Source organism: Tricharina praecox, assembly GCF_024521635.1.
Source record: "Tricharina praecox strain CBS 144465 chromosome Unknown BZA05scaffold_17, whole genome shotgun sequence".
In the NCBI taxonomy this organism is placed as follows: Eukaryota; Fungi; Ascomycota; class Pezizomycetes; order Pezizales; family Pyronemataceae; genus Tricharina; species Tricharina praecox.
The window spans coordinates 252,753-271,039 of record NW_026250419.1 but is presented as its reverse complement, the minus strand read 5'-3'; the positions used below and the strand labels follow the sequence as shown (position 1 = coordinate 271,039).

The 18,287-nt window shown below is 55.0% G+C and overlaps 9 protein-coding genes across 9 annotated transcripts; 7 read left to right on the top strand and 2 right to left on the bottom strand.

Moving 5' to 3' along the window:
• Nucleotides 1-2,322: 2,322 nt before the first annotated feature.
• BZA05DRAFT_402157 (pyridoxamine phosphate oxidase) lies at nucleotides 2,323-3,749 on the top strand. The gene is made up of 3 exons (XM_051484084.1): nucleotides 2,323-2,590; nucleotides 2,777-3,079; nucleotides 3,176-3,749. The coding sequence occupies exons 1-3, from the start codon at nucleotides 2,492-2,494 to the stop codon at nucleotides 3,548-3,550; spliced, it is 777 nt and encodes a 258-aa protein (XP_051338162.1). The 5' UTR covers nucleotides 2,323-2,491; the 3' UTR covers nucleotides 3,551-3,749.
• Nucleotides 3,750-6,323: 2,574 nt separating this feature from the next.
• On the top strand, nucleotides 6,324-6,714 carry BZA05DRAFT_402153 (uncharacterized protein). Its single transcript, XM_051484083.1, has one exon. It carries the CDS (start codon nucleotides 6,354-6,356, stop codon nucleotides 6,570-6,572), a length of 219 nt encoding a protein of 72 aa, XP_051338161.1. The 5' UTR covers nucleotides 6,324-6,353; the 3' UTR covers nucleotides 6,573-6,714.
• BZA05DRAFT_402152 (aldehyde dehydrogenase domain-containing protein) lies at nucleotides 6,715-8,781 on the top strand. The gene is made up of 5 exons (XM_051484082.1): nucleotides 6,715-6,905; nucleotides 6,988-7,050; nucleotides 7,107-7,472; nucleotides 7,552-8,427; nucleotides 8,486-8,781. Exons 1-5 carry the CDS (start codon nucleotides 6,844-6,846, stop codon nucleotides 8,607-8,609), a joined length of 1,491 nt encoding a protein of 496 aa, XP_051338160.1. The 5' UTR covers nucleotides 6,715-6,843; the 3' UTR covers nucleotides 8,610-8,781.
• A 638-nt stretch (nucleotides 8,782-9,419) lies between these two features.
• Nucleotides 9,420-10,705, top strand: BZA05DRAFT_402149 (Golgi apparatus membrane protein TVP15). The gene is made up of 5 exons (XM_051484081.1): nucleotides 9,420-9,647; nucleotides 9,733-9,807; nucleotides 9,879-9,965; nucleotides 10,023-10,112; nucleotides 10,200-10,705. The coding sequence occupies exons 1-5, from the start codon at nucleotides 9,584-9,586 to the stop codon at nucleotides 10,274-10,276; spliced, it is 393 nt and encodes a 130-aa protein (XP_051338159.1). The 5' UTR covers nucleotides 9,420-9,583; the 3' UTR covers nucleotides 10,277-10,705.
• An 856-nt stretch (nucleotides 10,706-11,561) lies between these two features.
• BZA05DRAFT_315219 (transcription initiation factor TFIID 23-30kDa subunit-domain-containing protein) lies at nucleotides 11,562-12,058 on the top strand (the record flags this gene model as incomplete). The annotated part of the gene is made up of 2 exons (XM_051480366.1): nucleotides 11,562-11,630; nucleotides 11,684-12,058. Coding segments are annotated over 2 exons (444 nt in total), but the record flags the coding sequence as incomplete, so codon positions are not given.
• A 403-nt stretch (nucleotides 12,059-12,461) lies between these two features.
• On the top strand, nucleotides 12,462-13,063 carry BZA05DRAFT_402147 (mitochondrial ribosomal protein S19). Its single transcript, XM_051484080.1, has 3 exons — nucleotides 12,462-12,636; nucleotides 12,710-12,908; nucleotides 12,993-13,063. Exons 1-3 carry the CDS (start codon nucleotides 12,594-12,596, stop codon nucleotides 13,033-13,035), a joined length of 285 nt encoding a protein of 94 aa, XP_051338157.1. The 5' UTR covers nucleotides 12,462-12,593; the 3' UTR covers nucleotides 13,036-13,063.
• Nucleotides 13,064-14,014: 951 nt separating this feature from the next.
• On the bottom strand, nucleotides 14,015-16,641 carry BZA05DRAFT_402146 (uncharacterized protein). Its single transcript, XM_051484079.1, has 4 exons — nucleotides 14,965-16,641; nucleotides 14,653-14,906; nucleotides 14,524-14,592; nucleotides 14,015-14,456 (listed from the first exon to the last, which is right to left on the bottom strand). Exons 1-4 carry the CDS (start codon nucleotides 16,442-16,444, stop codon nucleotides 14,367-14,369), a joined length of 1,893 nt encoding a protein of 630 aa, XP_051338156.1. The 5' UTR covers nucleotides 16,445-16,641; the 3' UTR covers nucleotides 14,015-14,366.
• Nucleotides 16,506-17,690, bottom strand: BZA05DRAFT_437180 (uncharacterized protein; the record flags this gene model as incomplete). The annotated part of the gene is made up of 2 exons (XM_051486441.1): nucleotides 17,462-17,690; nucleotides 16,506-17,371 (listed from the first exon to the last, which is right to left on the bottom strand). Coding segments are annotated over exons 1-2 (867 nt in total), but the record flags the coding sequence as incomplete, so codon positions are not given.
• On the top strand, nucleotides 17,475-18,156 carry BZA05DRAFT_82346 (uncharacterized protein). Its single transcript, XM_051488672.1, has 2 exons — nucleotides 17,475-17,824; nucleotides 17,914-18,156. Exons 1-2 carry the CDS (start codon nucleotides 17,599-17,601, stop codon nucleotides 18,036-18,038), a joined length of 351 nt encoding a protein of 116 aa, XP_051338154.1. The 5' UTR covers nucleotides 17,475-17,598; the 3' UTR covers nucleotides 18,039-18,156.
• Nucleotides 18,157-18,287: the final 131 nt, after the last annotated feature.

Below are 18,287 nucleotides of genomic sequence, written 5' to 3'. Positions count from 1 at the left end.
TCGGCAGCCGGCGAGGGGATGATCCGGGCCCTATCGATTTATAGTACCTATAATGTAAGTACATAATCACCAGGTAGGAGTACCTGGCTTTCATCTGTTGAATCTGCTCTCCCGAGTCCCATCCGTTCCTTCCCTCCGCACCCACTGTGTAGATTCACTGCCCTTCCGTCCGCTCACCCTTCCCTTGCCCCGAGTATCCGTTCCATTGATGCGCAGGATCTGCGCGGGGCATGTATGTACCATTGTACCGTTGTAGGTGGGGACGTGGGGTCGGTAGGTGGGAGGTGGGGTCCGCAGGATAGGTACATACCTGGTAGGTAACCTTTCTCCAACGACACATAAGACGAGAAGAGACGAGGCGAGGGAGGGCATCGTACGACTTTGAGTACCGTTTGCTTTTCGCGGTTGTTTCTCAAACAGGACATTAAAGATACGGTATAACTATGGCTTTCATGCTCAGCACGCCGCGGAATTGGTCCGTCTGAGTGTTATGCATTTTTTGGCCTTATGCTGTGTATATGGTATCTGTAATCCAAGTATACTAGATATAACTGAGCTGCAGTCCATGTCCGTGGAATAGTTATGGGTGCTGTTGCTTCATTCCTTGAAGCATTCATTTCTCCCAGACAGACACGGAGTAGAACTTCCTAGGTACTACATAATATAAACTATGTACACCATCTATGATCTCACCCCCTATCCACGGCGGCATAGGTATTATTTACAGGGTATTTTTGGCCCGATTGCTCAGTGCTTACTGCTCAGTGCTTACTGCGCTAGGAGGGGAGATGTCTCGAGTAAGGTTCTCCCATACCTGGCTGCAGCTGTAGGGCCGTGGCGTAGACAATCCGGGATACCTATACCTATATCACTGTCGATATGCATCATGCAGTTTCTCCGGATTTCCGATGGTTAGAGGGGATGCGGATACTCCACATAGATGGGCTTGCCCACCTATCGGACCTGACCTAAGTCCGAGACACCCACCTATCACCACTGGGCGGAATAATGCATAATGCATAATGAGTCAGTCATCACCATCGTCGTCGTCGCGGTCTTGCGCTGTGCGTCCGGAACTCCTTCGGTCGTGCTTATTCTTCGGCGCAAGGGTTACGGACTGTCGCCAAATACTAGGTATAGATACGGAGGTAGGTAGTAGAGATGCTGGGTAAGAATTACCTACCCACGCTGCGGATCGATAGATTCGATATGAAGCCCCATCTACTTTCCTAGGTCGAGGCGCAGAGTATACGCCACCGTCCAGGTTCTTGAACCATTATTCTACCTGGTTACTGTAGTTACTGATCCGCTCGCTGCAGTTCACCGCAGTGAGCCAGACCCCAGTAACAAGGACGAGGACGAGCATGACGACGCAGTTCGCCTTGTTCGATATGCCGTCCGCCCCTGTCGAGCAGCCTTGAGTCGAGCCTTCTCTTCTTGAGACTTGGGCCGAACGACTAGCAGAGTATGTAGGTACTCTAGAGTCCGCCGTCGAGCTGGGAAGCCCGTTGTCAAGCTGGGCGGAGTTAACGAGTACATTTGGTAGCGGACCATGGAGATGTCTCGAATAACTACGGGCTGCTGCGTTGGTCTGCGTCGGCGTGTGGCCGTGCAAATCCTGGGGGTAACCAAATACATACCGTAATATCTCACTCAAGAGGAAATACTCTACTGCCAATAGTTCTATCACTAGTAGGCTTTCTATCGTAACTACACTATCTATAATATCTGGAATCTTGGCCTCTGATACCTATTTCTATTTGGTTTACTAGGTGTACTTCCCGTTCAGGCAATAAGTAATACACCGCTAAGCGCTACTCTATAGTAGAAAACCAGAACTAACACAATAGTAGATACCTGCCAAGTGAGTTGATACCGTACGGTATCTGGGTATATATCCCCATCTGCTCTGTCGGTTGAATCTTGCCAATCAGGGGAACTGGCCTGGGGGATTTCCCGCTAATCGGCGCTTTGATTAACCACAAGGCGAAATACCTACCTCCGAACGCTTAACTTTAACCAAGTGTAAGCTTTGTGGCTTAAATTAATATAGCTATGTCCTATATGTCATGCTCCGCACGGCGGACATAACTGCCTGCGTACCTCATGCGACGGGTTAGTACCTAGAGTACCTGCCTATCTCCGTTGCTACGACGAGCTGCGGACGAGCCCAGGATCGCAAAAGCCCAGATTGACTGCTAAATATTGAATAGTGATCATGCATATGCCCACCGGACTGTGACTAACTCCGCAAAAAGCACGCAGAAGTCCGGGCGGCATGCGTATCCTGCGTATTCTGTCCTGAGGTATGATATGTATATAGCCGGCTAGGAGCAGGAGCAGGAAGGATCTCAGGAACCGCAACTGCAACTGCACAAACGCCCGATCCACCCATCCACCCATCCACCCACACATACATCGATCCATCCATCCGTACGAGGGAACTACATAGTCTAGAAAAAAGGAAATCAGACCTGAGACAACAATAGCGATGCCCACCTTCTACCCATCCGTCTCGCCGGACTTCATGGCCTGGTGCGCCAAACAGAAAGTGTTTTGGACCGCCAGTGCACCTCTGCGCGGAGATCACGTATGTCTCCCATGCCCTCCCATGCCCTTCCCGCCCCCACCCACCTCCCCACCCCCCATCCATCCGAAAGCCTACACTGCATGCCCGGCCGTCCGGAATATCACACACACACACACACACACACACACACACACTCTCTCTCTCTCTCTCTCTCACCTACATTATGTACTGACACACGCACACTAGATCAACGTCTCACCCAAAGCGCTCCTCTCCAGTGCGTTTACATTTCTTGGGCCGAACTCCGCAGCATACGTTGACCTGACCGGTTCGGGGGTGGAGACGATCGCGCACCTGAAGGAGAACGGGCGGATCACGATAATGTTCAACAGCTTTGACGCGGGGCCGCGCGTGTTGAGACTGTTCTGTAAGGGCCGCGTGGTCGAGAAGGGCGCGGATAAGTTTGATGAATGGTTGGATAGGTTTGGAGAGGATGCAGAGGAGAAGTTTAAGGCCGTTAGGTCCGTTATTGTGCTGGATATTTTCAAGGTTCGTGGTAATTCCTGTGTGTGTGTGGGGGAGGGGGGGTGTGTGTGATTCCCGGGGAAGAGGAGCAAGTGCTGACCCGGTTGTCCACGAATGCAGGTGCAGACCTCCTGTGGCTTCGGTGTGCCTTTGCTCTCGATGAGCGCTGGGGACGACGAGACCCCTCCAAAGCCCTGTCTCATTGACCGCCCCACCATCCTCAAGATGGGCGCGCACGCTGTGTCGGCCGGGAAGCTGGCTGAGTTCCAGGCCACATATAATGGCTACTCGCTCGACGGGCTCCCCGGGTTGTCGTCCGCCGCCGCCGCTAGAAGAAGCAAGGCAGGCGCCGTTTGGTACGCTGCGACTGCTGCTGCACAGGCATGGGCGCCGCCGAGGGATGTCTGCGTCCTGCTGGCTGGTGTCGTGCTGGGTGTGGCTGCTACTGTCGCTGCGGTGACGAGCGGACGGTGGGTGCCCGTCCAGGCTTTGTGAGATGCGGGCTGCAGGTTGGAGATCGATAGATGAGGTCACTGTTTTGGGTGCTTGGAGTCCGTGCCCGGAGGGATGCATTCGGTACGATGCCACTACACCGTGGAGATGCTGTGATACCAGCGAGGGGCCAGTATGGCTTTAATATGTATACCTATTTGCGCAATGCCACACACTTTACTTTTGCTAAAATCGAACGTCGTTGGAAAGCGGAACCCGGCGGCGGGTTGGAGTCCTTTGGGCCGCTCTGTCGACTCTTCTGTTGCCCGAAGTTCTGAACGAGTTAGCTGGTGTGGCTGAACCTTTTGGCATCTGTGAAATTGTGAATATGCAAACCTCATGCGCATTCTCCGTCCATATGTCGTGGATTCTCACTCTACTGGTAACTAGAGTATCGCGAAACTCCACTCTGACACGCCTCCCCCTCCTCCTAGAACATGACGTCTATTGTATCCCATCTTCGGGATTTATCGGTGGATGTTATTGCTGAGACGCCGAGTGCATATAGGTAACTAGCATGTAGCTATCGATTGGATGGAATGAACGAAGCTGTTTCGAGAGGCTCTATTGCATCTGTAGTAAACAGAGGAGCAAGAGTTAGTGTGTCTGCATGTACGCTCGTTGCTGCATGGCTATTGTAGTAAGGGCTTCCAAGTTCTCGTTAGATACGCTGATCCACGAGAGGCTATCATAGTACAACAAACGCCGAGTGAAGCACGGCAAGCGCACTCTGCGCCCTCCAGGCTCCTACGCACTGCCGCGGATAATCCCTCCGTTTCCTTCGTTTGGCAAATACACACAGACGCGGCTCGCAGCACTGAGTTTTTCCCATAGCTATCATCTATGTACGGGACCTATCTATTAAAGAACGATCCCACGTATTTCACTTCTGTTCCACTCCTCTCAAGGTAGAGGAATCCGGGCTCGCCCAGAAGGGAAGCCTGGGAAGGAAAGGATGGGAACTAACCATGGCAACCCAACTTCCTGATCTCGACACCCGTGGTGTGGTGACGATCCATCTCACATGCACGCACGCCTCGCTCGCCGTTCGGCTCGGACTTAGAGGATGCAGAATATCCCGACGTCCGATGCAGATTCTTGGAGAGATCCTGCAGGGTGCTGCACGTTTTCACTCGATGTGTGGGAAAACATGTACCTGTAAATACTCCTTTTCAACGATACCTATCCATCTGGCTTTGATGCGATCGTTTAAAGAATCCAACTCGATACCTCGCCACCGTACGCCAATGCCTAAGCCCATGTTTCACACTGTCTCCACCGCCGCTCAGTCCAAGTCCACCAGCCAGCCAGCCACGGTCCACTACGGTCCACCACGGTCTAGAATACCAAGCCCGATTCCCCGCAACGGAGGTGTCTCAAACCTTCCTAGGTTTCCTAGATATTGTTTTAGCGGTTGTTGATGGACCAAGCTTGTGGCCTGGAGCAACGTCGTTCGGCGTTGTGGGGTTAGGTTTGTCGTTAGTTACTACCGTAGTTAACGATCGACACGGAACTGTCAGCTTCAACTTTCAACTTTCAAGGTCACGTCGCTCTTGTGTGTGTTTTGAGCGGACGGCTGCATACAAAGTGCTAACGATCGATTGGAAGGTTATATCTATGCATAGTACAAGTGTAGGTAGGTGGCTTGCCGCCACCATCGGCGCTATTTCCCGGGTTTCTTCTTCTTCCTTTACTTCGGTGGGGGATTTCTTCCGCTGTGAGCCGTGTTCGGGTGCTCTTGACCATTACCTATCGGTGTACTCTACCATAGCCGTTACGGTGGCTTTCTCCCTCGCGAATACTACTATACACACAGAGAGAGCACGGTGGATCGTAGGTATGCATGAATGAGTGGGGACATTTCTTTTGTCTAGATACATACCGTACAGGTATGTACCTTGGTAGGTTTCCCGCAGCAGACCCCACGGTGGGGTCCCTTTTCCCCGGGCGGACGGAAGCCCGGACGGTTTACGTACCGCGAACCTCTCTGGTCGAAGGGAAGGGAAGGGAAGCAAGGGTCGAGGTGAGACGTGGATACGGGGGCGGGGCGGGGTGGTGGCTCGGATTCGGGAGTTTTTATTTGTATTTTTATTTTAACACGCGGTTTCGAAACTCTACTATGATAGTATGTACGCTATCGTGTAGTAGTAGTGCTCCGTCGGTAAGTGCGAATGCGGGGTTCGGATAAGCGGCGGGGGGGCTAAGGCGTGGCGTCAGCCCCGCCCCTCCACCACTGTGATGACGGAACACGGACGACGGAAGAATGAGGATGGGGATGAGGATGAGGGAGGGATTGGGTTCTTACGTGCATCGATTATCGCCACCCGAGCGAGTACAATACATACCCGGATAATACGTGGGAATGCTCGGTTCTTCTGCTATGTACATACACGTGCGGGCGGATGATTATCGGCGTCGTCGTGGTCGTCGTGGCTGTGATCGTCTTCGTCGTCGCCGATAGTTCGAGTAGAGTAGCTTGAGCTTCCGCCGTCACCTCGGGCATTGGAGCTAGGACTTATCTCCGGCGCCGTCTCGTAGCTAGTGGTGGGCTGGAGGACCAGCGCTGCGCTGTGCTGCAAGTAGTCCAGAGCACAGGCCCGAGTCAAGCCGGGCGGTGATCGCAGAACGCCTGCCAAGAAGCCGAACGTGGGTGCTGTGCTTCCTTCCTCCTGATGAATGATTTCAAATTCGAATCGACCAGAACAGATGGGCGCGGGAGAGGAAACGCGACTAGACAGCAAGCAAGCAAGCTGCTGTGGTACATACCGGGCTCATCCAAAGCGCCTCCTCCCTCCTCCGGAGGGCAATGTTGCGAGCCGCAGGAGGGTGTGGCAGCCCAGGATCGCAGCTGGTTAGGCTAGCTGCCTCTACCTTACTCTACACTACTCTAGCTTTGCCGAGCAACATCCCACTCGTGCCGCAAAGTGCACCCCGCAAACATGGCGGGACGCTTGACGCTGGATGGCTGGATGGGGGAGGGTGGCTGGATGGCTGGATGCTGGCTGGATGCTTGCCGGGACTCTAGATCAACTCGCGCCCCGATGGCGCCTACGAAAACGAGACGAAGGGTGGTGGGGAAATCGTGGTGGTGGTGGTGGTGCTACCGGTGCTGGTGGGGCTGGCGGTGGTGCGGACGTCCGGCCGGCCTGGGACCTGGTGCTGGGGGTGGCAGCTGGCCAAACGTATATAAGTGCCAGAGCCATTCCGCAATCCTAATCCAGTCTCTTCAGCGAGATCCCATTCACTCACTCCAACCCCACTACATCCATCCATCACACATCCGTTCCGACACAATCATGAGTCTCACACAGCAGATTTCGCTCCCCAATGGAGTGAAGTACGAACAGCCATTGGGATTGTATGTTCTGCCCCTGCCCCCTCAGCGTACCGGCGGTTTCGGTGTCGTTGGGCTTCGTGCTGATTCCATTGCCAAATCACAGGTTCATCAACGGCGAGTTCGTCAAGGGTGTCGAGGGCAAGACCTTCGAGGTCCACAACCCATCGTTCGTACATCCCGTCTCCCTCGCCCTCGCTTTCCGACATGCTGACCCCCCATCAGTGACGAGAAGGTCATCTGCTCGGTCCACGAGGCCACCGAGAAGGACGTCGACATTGCCGTCAAGGCTGCCAGAGCTGCCTTCACCGGAGGCGAATGGCCCAAGTTGAAGCCGTCCCAGCGTGGCCAGCTTCTCTGCAAGCTCGCCGATCTCTTCGAGGAGAACGTCACCAAGCTCTCGTCGGTCGAGTCCCTCGACAACGGAAAGGCCCTGGCCCTGTCCAGGACCGATGTCACAATGGCTGCTGGATGTTTGAGATACTACGGTGGTTGGGCGGACAAGATCCACGGAAAGGTCGTGGATACTCAGCCCGGAACCTTCAACTACACCAAGCACGAGCCCATCGGCGTCTGCGGACAGATCATCCCGTACGTGCACCGATCGATACTTCCACTGGGGGATGGGGGAGTGGGCGGATGGATGGATGGATGCTGACAGACGAGATAGATGGAACTTCCCCTTGCTCATGTGGGCCTGGAAGATCGGTCCCGCCATCGCCACTGGTAACGTTGTCGTCCTGAAGACTGCCGAGCAGACTCCTCTCAGCGCCCTGGTTGCCGCTGAGCTCATCAACGAGGCTGGTTTCCCTCCCGGTGTCATCAACATCATCTCCGGTATCGGACGGGTTGCCGGTGCTGCCCTCTCGAACCACATGGATGTCGACAAGATTGCCTTCACTGGTTCCACTCTCGTCGGACGGACGATCCTCAGGGCCGCTGCCGACAGCAACCTGAAGAAGGTCACCCTCGAGCTCGGAGGAAAGTCCCCCAACATCGTCTTCGCCGATGCCGACATCGAGAAGGCCATCGAGTGGGCCAACATTGGTATCTTCTTCAACCACGGCCAGTGCTGCTGTGCCGGTTCCCGCATCTACGTCCAGGAGTCCATCTACGACACCTTCGTCGAGAAGTTCAAGGAGAGAATCCGCAAGAACGTCGTTGGTGACCCATTCCACGGCGACACCTTCCAGGGACCCCAGGTTTCCAAGCTCCAATTCGACCGCATCATGGGCTACATCGAGCACGGAAAGGAGGAGGGAGCCGTCGTCGAGATCGGAGGAAAGCGTTTCGGGGACGTCGGTTACTTCATCGAGCCCACCATCTTCTCGAACGTCACTCCCGACATGAAGATCATGAACGAGGAGATCTTCGGACCCGTCGCTTCCATCGCAAAATTCAAGGACATCGATGAGATCGTCGAGGTCGGTAACGCTACCAACTACGGTCTTGCCGCCGCCGTCCACACCAAGGACCTCAACACCGCCATCGAGGTCACCAACCGCCTGAAGGCCGGAACCTGCTGGGTCAACTGCTACAACATGCTGTAAGCTCTCCCCCATCCATTGACATATCCAAAGCCACAGTGACTAACAATTTCATAGCAACACCGCCCTGCCATTCGGAGGCTTCAAGGAGTCTGGTGTCGGACGTGAGCTCGGAAAGGCCGCTCTTGCCAACTACACCCAGGTCAAGACCGTCCAGATCAACCTCGGTGGTCTCGGTTAGACGCATCGCATCCACTGCTTGAGTTCTGTTTTTCTAAGCATTTTTCATGAGTCCGACGACTGTAACGTAGGCTGCGGCTGGTTTTTGTGTTTCGTTTGGTTTTTTGGGGGACAGGAGCGCGTATATCTTTTCTACTTTCTGTAAGATCAACTTGAAATTTTTGTCGATCAATTTTGGTACCTGCAAGTGATGCTGTGATGCTGTGATGCTGTGATGAGACTTCCGTGATCTACTGTTATGCGCCACTTCGAACAGCTACCAAGTAGTCTAAATGGAATTTGGATTCTTATGGGCTGTCACTCTTGGAAGTCCATATCCCCTCCACTATTGTGCAGGAATCACTTGGAACGTCCACGCCCGGCAGAGATGAATGTACACACTAGTAACCTCATCAAAGCTCATCAAAGCTCATTGAAGCTCCAACAGAGTAATGTTCCAAGCACTTGCCTCTCCTCTCCCATTATCGCAACCACCATGATCTACCTACCAAGCTCCCTCTGAGATCACATGCTGCGGCTACCTGCCTAGGTAGATATCCGCAGCAACCAGCCGTGATAGGTGCACATAAACATCCAAATGTAGACTGCGGGGGAAACTTGGATAACCAGTTTTCGTTACGTTTCTAGCTGTAGAGTTCGAAGTTGGCGGGGTAGGTGAACCGGCCGCGAATGGCTTGCAATAAACCTTGCGTGGTGTAGTACAATACATAGCGTACTTTACGTTTCACGGCATGACGTCCCTCCGGCCGGCCGCGTACTGCACACATGCAGTTAGGCCGCCGGCCCAGTCATCCAGCCACGACCAGCAGCAGTTACTACATAGAAGTGATTTACCCGGCCCGGACACCACCAGCCTCCTCCTCACTGCCGCCGCAACTTAAATCAATCGTAAGTCCGGGCATCATTCAACGAAACAAATCTATCACCCAACCGACTTGAGCTTCATCGCACGTACAACGCAACACAACAGCAGCGATGGATAACCTCTCTAACATCTTCCGCATCGTCAACATGGGCGTGGGCGTGATTATGGTTCTCGGTATGTTTCCGGCGACGGATGCGACTGATCCTCCGGGTTGAGTTTCGTTCCGTGCTGACGATGGACGTGTGTGTGTGCGGTGTAGGCGGTATCAGCCAGTTCTTCCCCATCTCTTTACAGAGCGTCATAGTCGGCTGCTACGTTATGCTCTTCGGCGTTGGTAACTATCCCCCGCTCCGCCCTCTCCCTCTCCCGTCCCGGGCTAACATGTGCTGTGTCTGTGTGCCTCAGGAACCGCCCTCCTCGAGATCCAGGTCCCGCCAACACAAGTCTCCCGCTACGCTTCATTTATGTTTTCGTTCCTCGGCCGCGGAATTTGTATGGCGTCCCCACCCCCACTTCCACCCCCACCCCTCCATCGCTAACAACCGGTAGTCTACATTTTCATCGGCTCGATCCTGATCCACGATGGATGGTTGCGTGTGATTGCCGGCTCGATCATTGGGCTCGTCGGTGTTGCCTACGGTATGTCCCCTCCCCCCCTCGGGGTCCCGAGTCCCGAGTCCCGGCTCCCTCCCCGGCCCAACCAGTTGGCTAACATGTGCACAACAGCGGCATTGGAATTCGTGCCCTCCATCGAGCCGCCACAGAGCATGCGCGATTCGCAGTGGGACGGTGAGCAGGTTTAAGCTCGCTAGGTAGTGGCCAGTAGTTGCGGCAGAAGTTACGTTTTGGTGGGCGCGGATGTGTTTGTGTGTGTGTGTGGGGCGGAGTTAATGCTTATGCGTAACGTTGATGGCATATGTTGCTCTTTTTTTCCTTTTCTTATTGGGGCGCGAAGGGCTTAGGGGAGGCGAGGCGAGCGGAGGGGATGGGGGTGGCATCTGTATTGATACCGAGTGATGTCGACTTTAGGTGAAGTGGGAATAAGTGGATAATTGAGTGCATCGGATACATAGCCGCGCGGCGGGGAGGTGCTGGCGGATGGGACGAAGATTAAGCAAGTGACCGATGGTGTCGGCGTGAAGATGGACCGTGTCTACGTAAAGCCTGCATATAATGGCAGCCTCAAAGCGAAGTACCCACATGAGAGGGTGGGAACCAAAGTGATAGCTTCGGTACGAAAGCCTTGTCGTACTCGGGCTCGTGAACTGTGGACAATCACACGATATCACCTTCTCGGCTGCCGTGATAATCCATGACTCGACGTCGAGGAGCTTAACCGCCGATGCCTTGCTTTCAGCGATCCGATCACTCCGCCGACCGTCAACTAAACCCGGGTAGGTTCCCTCCAAATCGCTACCCGTCTTGAATAAGTTATCGAGTTCTCCTCCAACATTCCATCCTAGCGAGCTCGCAATGCTACCGGTACTTCACGTTACCTACCATCTACCTTAGCTAAGAGGTAGGCATTCACGCACCACACCTAATCACTACTCACAACCCAATCTGCACTCCTCTCACCACCCACACCCACACCTCACAACCAACCACGCGCAACTCTCCCACCCACCTCCGCACAACCGCCGCAATATTTCCGTTTGCGTCCTTTACACCCACCACACCCACACCACACATAATCCCAAACAGGCAAAAACAAACCTCACAAAAAAAACAAAAATGGCATCTCCAGCCCCAACGCAGGCACCGGCAGCAGCACCAGCCTCAGCACCCGCGCCCGCACAAGCACCCGCACCACCACCCGCGCCCGCGCCCGTACAAGCACCTGCACAAGCACCCGCACCAGTACCAGCACCGTCCCCATCGCCCCCGGTCGCAATCAAGACGGAGCCCGAGGACACCTCCAACGGAGACATCGAAATGAACGGGATGCAGCAGCACGTGGACGCGGCTCCCGCCGTCGCCGCCGCGGCCATCCCCTCCGCCGTCGCCGTCGCCCCCGCCACCACCGCCGCCGTAGCAGCAGCAGAGGAGCCGACCGGAAACGCGAGCACAGCGACGATCGCGCTCCTGCCCCCGGCGACGCGTAAAGACCGCAGCCTGCGCGAGTTCCTGGATATGATGGAGGAGTACGCGCCTATTGTACGCTTTCCCTTCCCTCCCCCGTCCTCTGTCCCCGCTCACACGTACTCCAGATCCCCGACGCAGTAACCGACTACTACCTCTCGCTCGCCGGTCTCCAGACCTCGGACGTGCGCCTGAAGCGCCTTCTCGCGCTGGCCACGCAAAAGTTCATAGCCGACATCGCGGCAGACGCCTACCAGTACTCGCGGATCCGGCAGAACTCTTCGAACGTCAACAACGCGCCGGGGGCCTCCGCGGCGGGGGCTGCGGGCGCGGCGGCAGCAAGCGCGGCCGGAGGCCCGCTGAGGCCCACGGCGAGGCCGGGCTTTGGAGGTGGTGGTGGCAGTGGTGGCACCGCAGGGAGGACGGTACTCACTATGGAGGATCTTGGAAGCGCAGTCGGCGAGTATGGCGTTAATACTAGACGGCCGGAATTTTATAGGTAGACCACAGGGAGAAGCGGCGAAGGGTGTTTGGGTTTGTCTTGTCTTTCTTGCCTGCGGTTATTGGGCTTTGGGTCGGGGTTCTTTTTGTAACGTAATGTCTCTTTTTCTACTACGGCAATGTGTCGCTGCTGCTGCTGCTGCGGCGGCACAGGTGGGGTGTCTGTCTGTTTGCGTTTGTGTTTGTACGTACTTGGTTGAAATAATGCGTCACGAATGACTTGGTTTTGGATACCTATCTGCACCGGAACCCGTCGTGATGATCGGTCGCTCGGGCTCAGGTGGGACTCGGGAGATGGAGAGAAGGTGTTCATCCATCTCCGGTCCAGTTCGGTCCAGTTCACTGTTCGGGATTCTACTTGCCGAGTGAGGTACATCGGCGGCGGCGGGATCTCGAAATCACGACGTTTAGAACCTCCATGGAAGCACGTGACGTCTTGGCCCACACCCAGCGAACTTTAGTTCCCGTTCCCGTCCTCAATCCATCCACCCCACCACCGCCGCCGCCGTACCACACGTCCCCCGCCCAACAACCACAATGTTCCCCACGCGCGCACTGCTCAAGCGATCAATCTGGAAAGGTCCTTTCCCCATTCCCCCCCCCCTTTACCCCTCCCCCCCTCCCCCAGCACCCCCAACTAACCTCAATTCCAGGCCCGTTCCTTGTGCCCATGCCCCTCCAAAAAGCGAGCAAGCCAGGTGCGAAAGTTGCCCCGATCAAGACGATGGCGCGCAGCTGCACAATCGTGCCCAGCTTTGTCGGGCTGCGCTTCCAGGTGCACAACGGAAAGTCCTACGAGGATGTCGACGTCAGCGAGGATATGGTCGGGCATAAATTGGGGGAATTTGCTGCGTGAGTTTGTTCCTACACGAAAGGGAGGGGGATGGGGGGGGGGGGTGGGGGAAGAGGCTAATGTGGTAAATGTGGTAAATACAGGACGAGGAAGAACTTTACGTATAAGCAGACGAAGAACCGATAGACGCCGCGGCGGAGGAGGAGGAGGGGGGGAGGGACGGGGAGGTGGACGGGGGAGGGGGACGACGACGGGAGACGACAGGTGGCAGTGTATTTTTACTATATACCGTGGCTACGGAGGTGCTGCTTTTTTTTGGCGCGTCTGGAATCTTGATGTCTGGAATTGGCCGGGTTACGTGGGACGGTAGACTATATAGAATAGAATACGATGGATGGCCCGGTGGAAGAATGTCTTCCTTAAAAAATCCATCCCATGGGCCATGGTCGATTGGTCGGGAGGGTGCGGTGTTGAGCTACATAGCAGGCAGTCCTTCAGTACTTAAACCCGCCCACCGGCGGATAGAAAGCTCCTTTCTGTCTCGCTCTCCAGTCTTAAGTACCAGCACAACCTCACGACAGAGCCTGCCATGTTCTATACCCTCACTCGCACCCCACCCTCCTCACCAGCTGGGCAACCATCGTCGCAAGCAATCGATGACCAAACAAAAGCACCCATCCCCCTATAGAGTAGCAGCCCACCACCTTCCAGCCCCAAAGTCCCCCGCCTCTTACAACGCACGTTATCACTAGAGTAGTGTAAAGTTGTATGGGGGGGGGACTCATGCGCCATCACTCTGCGAGGTAGGTGAAGCCTACCCCCGCGCCATGTTTTGCCCAAGTTATCGCGGTACATAGGTAGGGAGGTCCCAAGTCATCGGATGGGCCTCGCACACTGCCTTTGTCTGGGGAGTTCACCCTCGAAGAAGAAGAAGAAGAAGAAGAAGAAGAGGTCATGTACGAGTGCTATGTACACAATCCTACATCTGAGCCGTCGTTACGGAAAGTGGGCGTTGGGGAGACGAAGCATGCCGCCGAGAACTGCGAGTGAAGCCTTAGTTATGGGAGGGATGACTGGTTGTCATCGCGGACTCGTGAGGATGTAACTCCACGATTCCACGGAAGGTGGGCTCTGAATCAACGGAAGCTAAAGGCCATCAACGCTGCCACAATGAACATCACGGTTTAATACCTGGGACCGGGAGTTCCTCTACATCTCCGTCCCTACTAGTCTCCAGTACATTTCCAGTCACGTAACACCACTCACAACAAAACCTCTCCGTGATCGTGTAAGTACCGTCTAACAAGCTAGGGAAAGGAGTGCGACGGTTCGCCATAGGTAGTCTAGATAGATAGGCTGCATGCCAAATAAACTGAACATCTCTCTCTCTCTCTCTAATAAGCTGGGTATCTACCGTGATCCCCCCCCAAAACACACGGGTATCCACCGGGAAATGATCCCCAAAAACACACCCAATTAACTCCCCATCAAAGGTATTAGTTGGCCCGCTGTAAATATTACGTTGCCCACGCCTGATAGTCCGCATCCCATAACGCCATCAATCCAAAGTCCATATCGTCGGTTGAAAAGTCCAGACCGTCGTACTCCTACACAGCGCAACGCAGAGTAAGTATACTATCCCGACAACCAAGCGCAGAAGTCTATTGGGTATACCGCTATGAAGTCCAGCAGCGCAGGATCGCTCGGCGGTCTTTCGTCTGCCGCCAGGGTGGAGGGAGAAGGCTGTTCACCCGACATCAGCTATGCTCGCTCCGCATGACCAGCAAAGCAAGGCAAACTTACATTCACAAATTCCTGGTTCGGGAACCCCTGGTACACTCTGATGCAGCGGTCCGCAGCCTGCTTCATGTACCGCTCCGATAGCTCGGGCGACTCTTTGGCCTTGACGAACGCCAGGACCATCGAGAGGAAGAAGTATTCCCTGATGACTGTTCCCAAGATTCGAACGCGGGACTCGAGCAGCTGAAGCGCACCCTCCACCAGCGCGAATGATGAGTCTCGGTAGATGTGCAACATGTCCCTCGACAATGCTAGTCCTATGGGGAAAAACTGGTCAACGGATCAACCATGGTTGGACGTGGAGAGAACCCTTACCCGGGTTAGGCTTGTTGATGAACAGGTCTAGGCAGATAGTCAGGGCGGCTTGCATGTGCTCGTCCTTGAAGTATAGTGCTCTGAGAACTGTTGTATCCTGAAACTGCTTGGAATTCGAGAGTAGCATTGTAGCGTTTTCTAGGCACACGTGCCTAGAGTAGCTATATCTCGGATCCTTCCCTTGTGCTGCGAAGGGTGAATGAAGCAACAGAAGGAAGCGACGCAAATAAAGATCAAGCAACTGCTTTGGCAGCGACAGCCCGGCTTCAATATGAACCTTTGAAGTCGTTTCGATCTTGAGATTGTGCGGGATGTCTTGCAGGTACTGTGTGATTTCCTTGTCCAATCTAAGAATTTCTTCGTAGGGTGGATTCGCATCGAGGCTATTAACCAGTCTTGCAATCTCCATCCTGACAGGCAGAGAACGTAGTAACACGATCTGGAATGATGTCTCGGTACAGTTACTGGGCCGCGGGTCGGGGGGTACTTCAGTCGACTCCATGATGTCCCAGTCGTTGAGATTCAACGGGGGGCGGCAGTCGTGGTAATTGCCTTCTCTGATTGGCATTCCGCGTTCCATCGCCGCCTGCAGATCCAACTCCAGGATCGTCGCCCAAAGCCTTCTCCGCATTTCGGCATGGAAGACAGATACCTTCCACAGCGAATCGGGGTCCCGGTGCAGTCCCATGGTCATGGCCAACCTGACAAGCGTACCCACCGAGATCCATAGAGCATGCAATTCGATCGCGTTCACCCGCTTCGCGATGATGAGCAAACAGTGGATGCGGATAAGCGTGATGTCAGGTCTTTGCCGGTGACATAACCACCGCTCTACCGCATGCACCCATTGTACTGCTGTCTGGCGGGGCGTCGTTTGCGCGTTCGCCATAGGCAGGGTCGGGTCGGCGGCCTCTCCCGAATTGTGATGCAGCAACATCCCGCAGGCCATGATGAGCAACAGTTGTGCGACGAACGCCGATGAAGCTTTTGCCGTGTCCCTCCAGAATTCCCTATACTCCTGCCAAAAGCTTGGTATGTGCAAGATCCTGTGCGTCGACTCGAACATCTTCATGTATACGCGGACCAGTTCGTCCGCCTCCGACGATGGCGGCATGCATTCCAGAAGGTTTGGCAAGCATGGAAACTCCTCTTGCTCTTCCTCGGCCCGAATATGTTCTTTCCACACATTAAAATCCTTGCGGAACTGGGAAAGAGTCGGATTCAGCGGTGCAGCCTCTCGCATAAAGCACCGCAAACCATCGAATTGCGTCATCAAGGTGGACATATGGCTCCTCCCAAAGTATCGAATCTTCGCATTCTTGCCCCTAACGAACGGCTTGTCCTTGAACTTGCTTTCTGCGGTGAACCTGTCCGCAGAATTACAGATGCCACCATTGCGGTCATCCGAAGTAGTGCTGCGTGGGCCACAGTCACCAGGCGCGCTCAAAAGACGAGATATCGGTACTTGGTGTTGCTCCATAGGACTGGCATGACTGGCACTGGTTCTCAAGATTCTGCGATCCACGCCATGATCGACATACTGTATCTGCGGCAATTGTTGGCTTTGAACATGCACTGGTTTCACGAACGGGGGCTCCGTCGTCCTTTCGGCTACCACAGCATCGAACCGTGGCGCAATCCTTTCGTACCGGTCGAACGCGTGAGGTGCCGGTGCAATGTCTGCTGTCGCACAATTGATGGGACTATATGCGTGCCTGATCGCTTGCGAATCCTCATACCCTCCTCCTGTTCCTGTTCCTGTTCCTGTTCCTCCTACTCCTACTCCTACTCCTACCCCCCCTACTTCTCCTGTTCCGCTACCGCTACTACCGCCATTAATGAACCTCGGGTTTCCGGGGGTGCTATGGCGCTCGCTCAATTTCGCGACTTTAGTCGCCACGGGACTTTCATTCGCGTAGATGCAGTCTCTGCGGCTGCTGCGACATCGCTGACACGGCTGTTCGCGATCGCATTTGAGTTTCCTCCGGCGACACTCATAGCACGAGACCGGAAACCTCCGACGCTTCTGTGTGGCCGTTTGGGGCTGCGGATGTTGTACGTGTCGTATGCGCTGCTGCGGTGAAGTCGGCGACGCTGAGGATCGCTCCAACGAGCCGCCCGAGGACAGTGGTGCCGCCGGTGGTGGTGGTGCTGCCGCGGGAGGTGCTGAAGGTGCCGGTGCAGCTGAGGGTGGTGGTGGCGGCGGCGGCGGTGGTGGCGGTGGAGGGGGCGGCGGAGGAGGAGGGGAGGCGGGAGTGAGGGTGGGAGTGGCAGGAAGCGTGACAGCTTCGATGCTGCTGCTGTTGCTATTGCTGTCTGGTTCTTCGCCGCGCGAGGTCGACATTTCTAGGAGACGCGTTTGGGGTTGAGACTGAAATGGCGGAAGACGGCTGGTGAAGAACGTGCCCTAAAATCCGTTATCATCCGCTATTGCCGAAGGAGCTAAAGCCCATGCCATGCACAACACGGGTATATAGAATCATACTGGACCGATTACCATTGCACGGCTTTCTGATCTTCACTGGCTTCTCGGGCTCAAGAAGGATCGAGAGGATAATAGGGCTGCCGAGAGGCGGGGATTTGTAGCGAATCAGGCCCGGCGGAATAAACCGTCTCTGTGGCGTAAGAGGGATTATGGCGGACAGGGCCTACGGAGTTAGCCATGTGGGAAGTTTGGTCCTATTGTATCCATGGCCAGTCTCTCTTTCTCTCTCTCTTTCTCGCCCCCTGAGGCCTCCTTCTCCCTCTCCTTTCGATCCCGCGCGGGCCGGACTCGATGTCATCGGATTACAGGGTGACAAACGCTCACAATCACTTCATCCACAAGGTTCTTGGTTTGCTGTTTACAATCTACAAATAGGTACAGTTCCAATTAACCAACGTTCCCCAGGGACTATGGTCCTTCGGTTTCCGATTCGCCTTCTACCCTAACCTGCAGTTGTGCTACAGCGTGCTGGTCCGTACACCCAGTTGCAGCCGGTGCCCACAGGTTCGAAGCTCCAGACTTGATCGGCGAATATGGGGGGCGGTTCAGGACGAGTCACGACCTTAACCCCCAAGCTCAAGGTCCATAAGCGGTACCGAAGACCAAGGCTTGCGTCGAATACAGGCGACAGGCAGGCGATTCATGATGTGCCTGTGCTATGTGGGTACATGTGGCAGCAGCAGATAATCCCCAAGTCTCGGCGATTTTAGACATCCCATCCGTGCCAGCAGAGTGCTTACTCCCAAGGAGATTATTGATGTCAGCTACCGGTCTGGAATCGCCATGACTACCGCTAACGCCGACAGCTTGTACACATGCTGACAGCCGGCCTCGTACA

Excerpts from the sequence above, each read along its gene's own strand:
- BZA05DRAFT_402146 (XM_051484079.1), bottom strand. The coding sequence starts at position 16,444 with ATGGAGCAACACCAAGTACCGATATCTCGTCTTTTGAGCGCGCCTGGT. Across the intron at positions 14,593-14,652 it reads CGAACCAGGAATTTGTGAAT|CCTTCTCCCTCCACCCTGGC; the intron begins GTAAGTTTGCCT and ends TCGGGTGAACAG. Across the intron at positions 14,457-14,523 it reads CGCTGCTGGACTTCATAGCG|GAGTACGACGGTCTGGACTT; the intron begins GTATACCCAATA and ends TGCGCTGTGTAG.
- BZA05DRAFT_402149 (XM_051484081.1), top strand. The coding sequence starts at position 9,584 with ATGGATAACCTCTCTAACATCTTCCGCATCGTCAACATGGGCGTGGGC. Across the intron at positions 9,648-9,732 it reads GGGCGTGATTATGGTTCTCG|GCGGTATCAGCCAGTTCTTC; the intron begins GTATGTTTCCGG and ends TGTGCGGTGTAG. Across the intron at positions 9,966-10,022 it reads GTTCCTCGGCCGCGGAATTT|TCTACATTTTCATCGGCTCG; the intron begins GTATGGCGTCCC and ends AACAACCGGTAG.
- BZA05DRAFT_402157 (XM_051484084.1), top strand. The coding sequence starts at position 2,492 with ATGCCCACCTTCTACCCATCCGTCTCGCCGGACTTCATGGCCTGGTGC. Across the intron at positions 2,591-2,776 it reads CACCTCTGCGCGGAGATCAC|ATCAACGTCTCACCCAAAGC; the intron begins GTATGTCTCCCA and ends CACGCACACTAG. Across the intron at positions 3,080-3,175 it reads TTGTGCTGGATATTTTCAAG|GTGCAGACCTCCTGTGGCTT; the intron begins GTTCGTGGTAAT and ends CCACGAATGCAG.
- BZA05DRAFT_402152 (XM_051484082.1), top strand. The coding sequence starts at position 6,844 with ATGAGTCTCACACAGCAGATTTCGCTCCCCAATGGAGTGAAGTACGAA. Across the intron at positions 7,473-7,551 it reads GTCTGCGGACAGATCATCCC|ATGGAACTTCCCCTTGCTCA; the intron begins GTACGTGCACCG and ends CAGACGAGATAG. Across the intron at positions 8,428-8,485 it reads GTCAACTGCTACAACATGCT|CAACACCGCCCTGCCATTCG; the intron begins GTAAGCTCTCCC and ends ACAATTTCATAG.
- BZA05DRAFT_402153 (XM_051484083.1), top strand. The coding sequence starts at position 6,354 with ATGTTGCGAGCCGCAGGAGGGTGTGGCAGCCCAGGATCGCAGCTGGTT.
- BZA05DRAFT_82346 (XM_051488672.1), top strand. The coding sequence starts at position 17,599 with ATGGCGGACAGGGCCTACGGAGTTAGCCATGTGGGAAGTTTGGTCCTA. Across the intron at positions 17,825-17,913 it reads TGTTTACAATCTACAAATAG|CGTGCTGGTCCGTACACCCA; the intron begins GTACAGTTCCAA and ends GTTGTGCTACAG.
- BZA05DRAFT_402147 (XM_051484080.1), top strand. The coding sequence starts at position 12,594 with ATGTTCCCCACGCGCGCACTGCTCAAGCGATCAATCTGGAAAG. Across the intron at positions 12,637-12,709 it reads CAAGCGATCAATCTGGAAAG|GCCCGTTCCTTGTGCCCATG; the intron begins GTCCTTTCCCCA and ends CCTCAATTCCAG. Across the intron at positions 12,909-12,992 it reads AAATTGGGGGAATTTGCTGC|GACGAGGAAGAACTTTACGT; the intron begins GTGAGTTTGTTC and ends TGGTAAATACAG.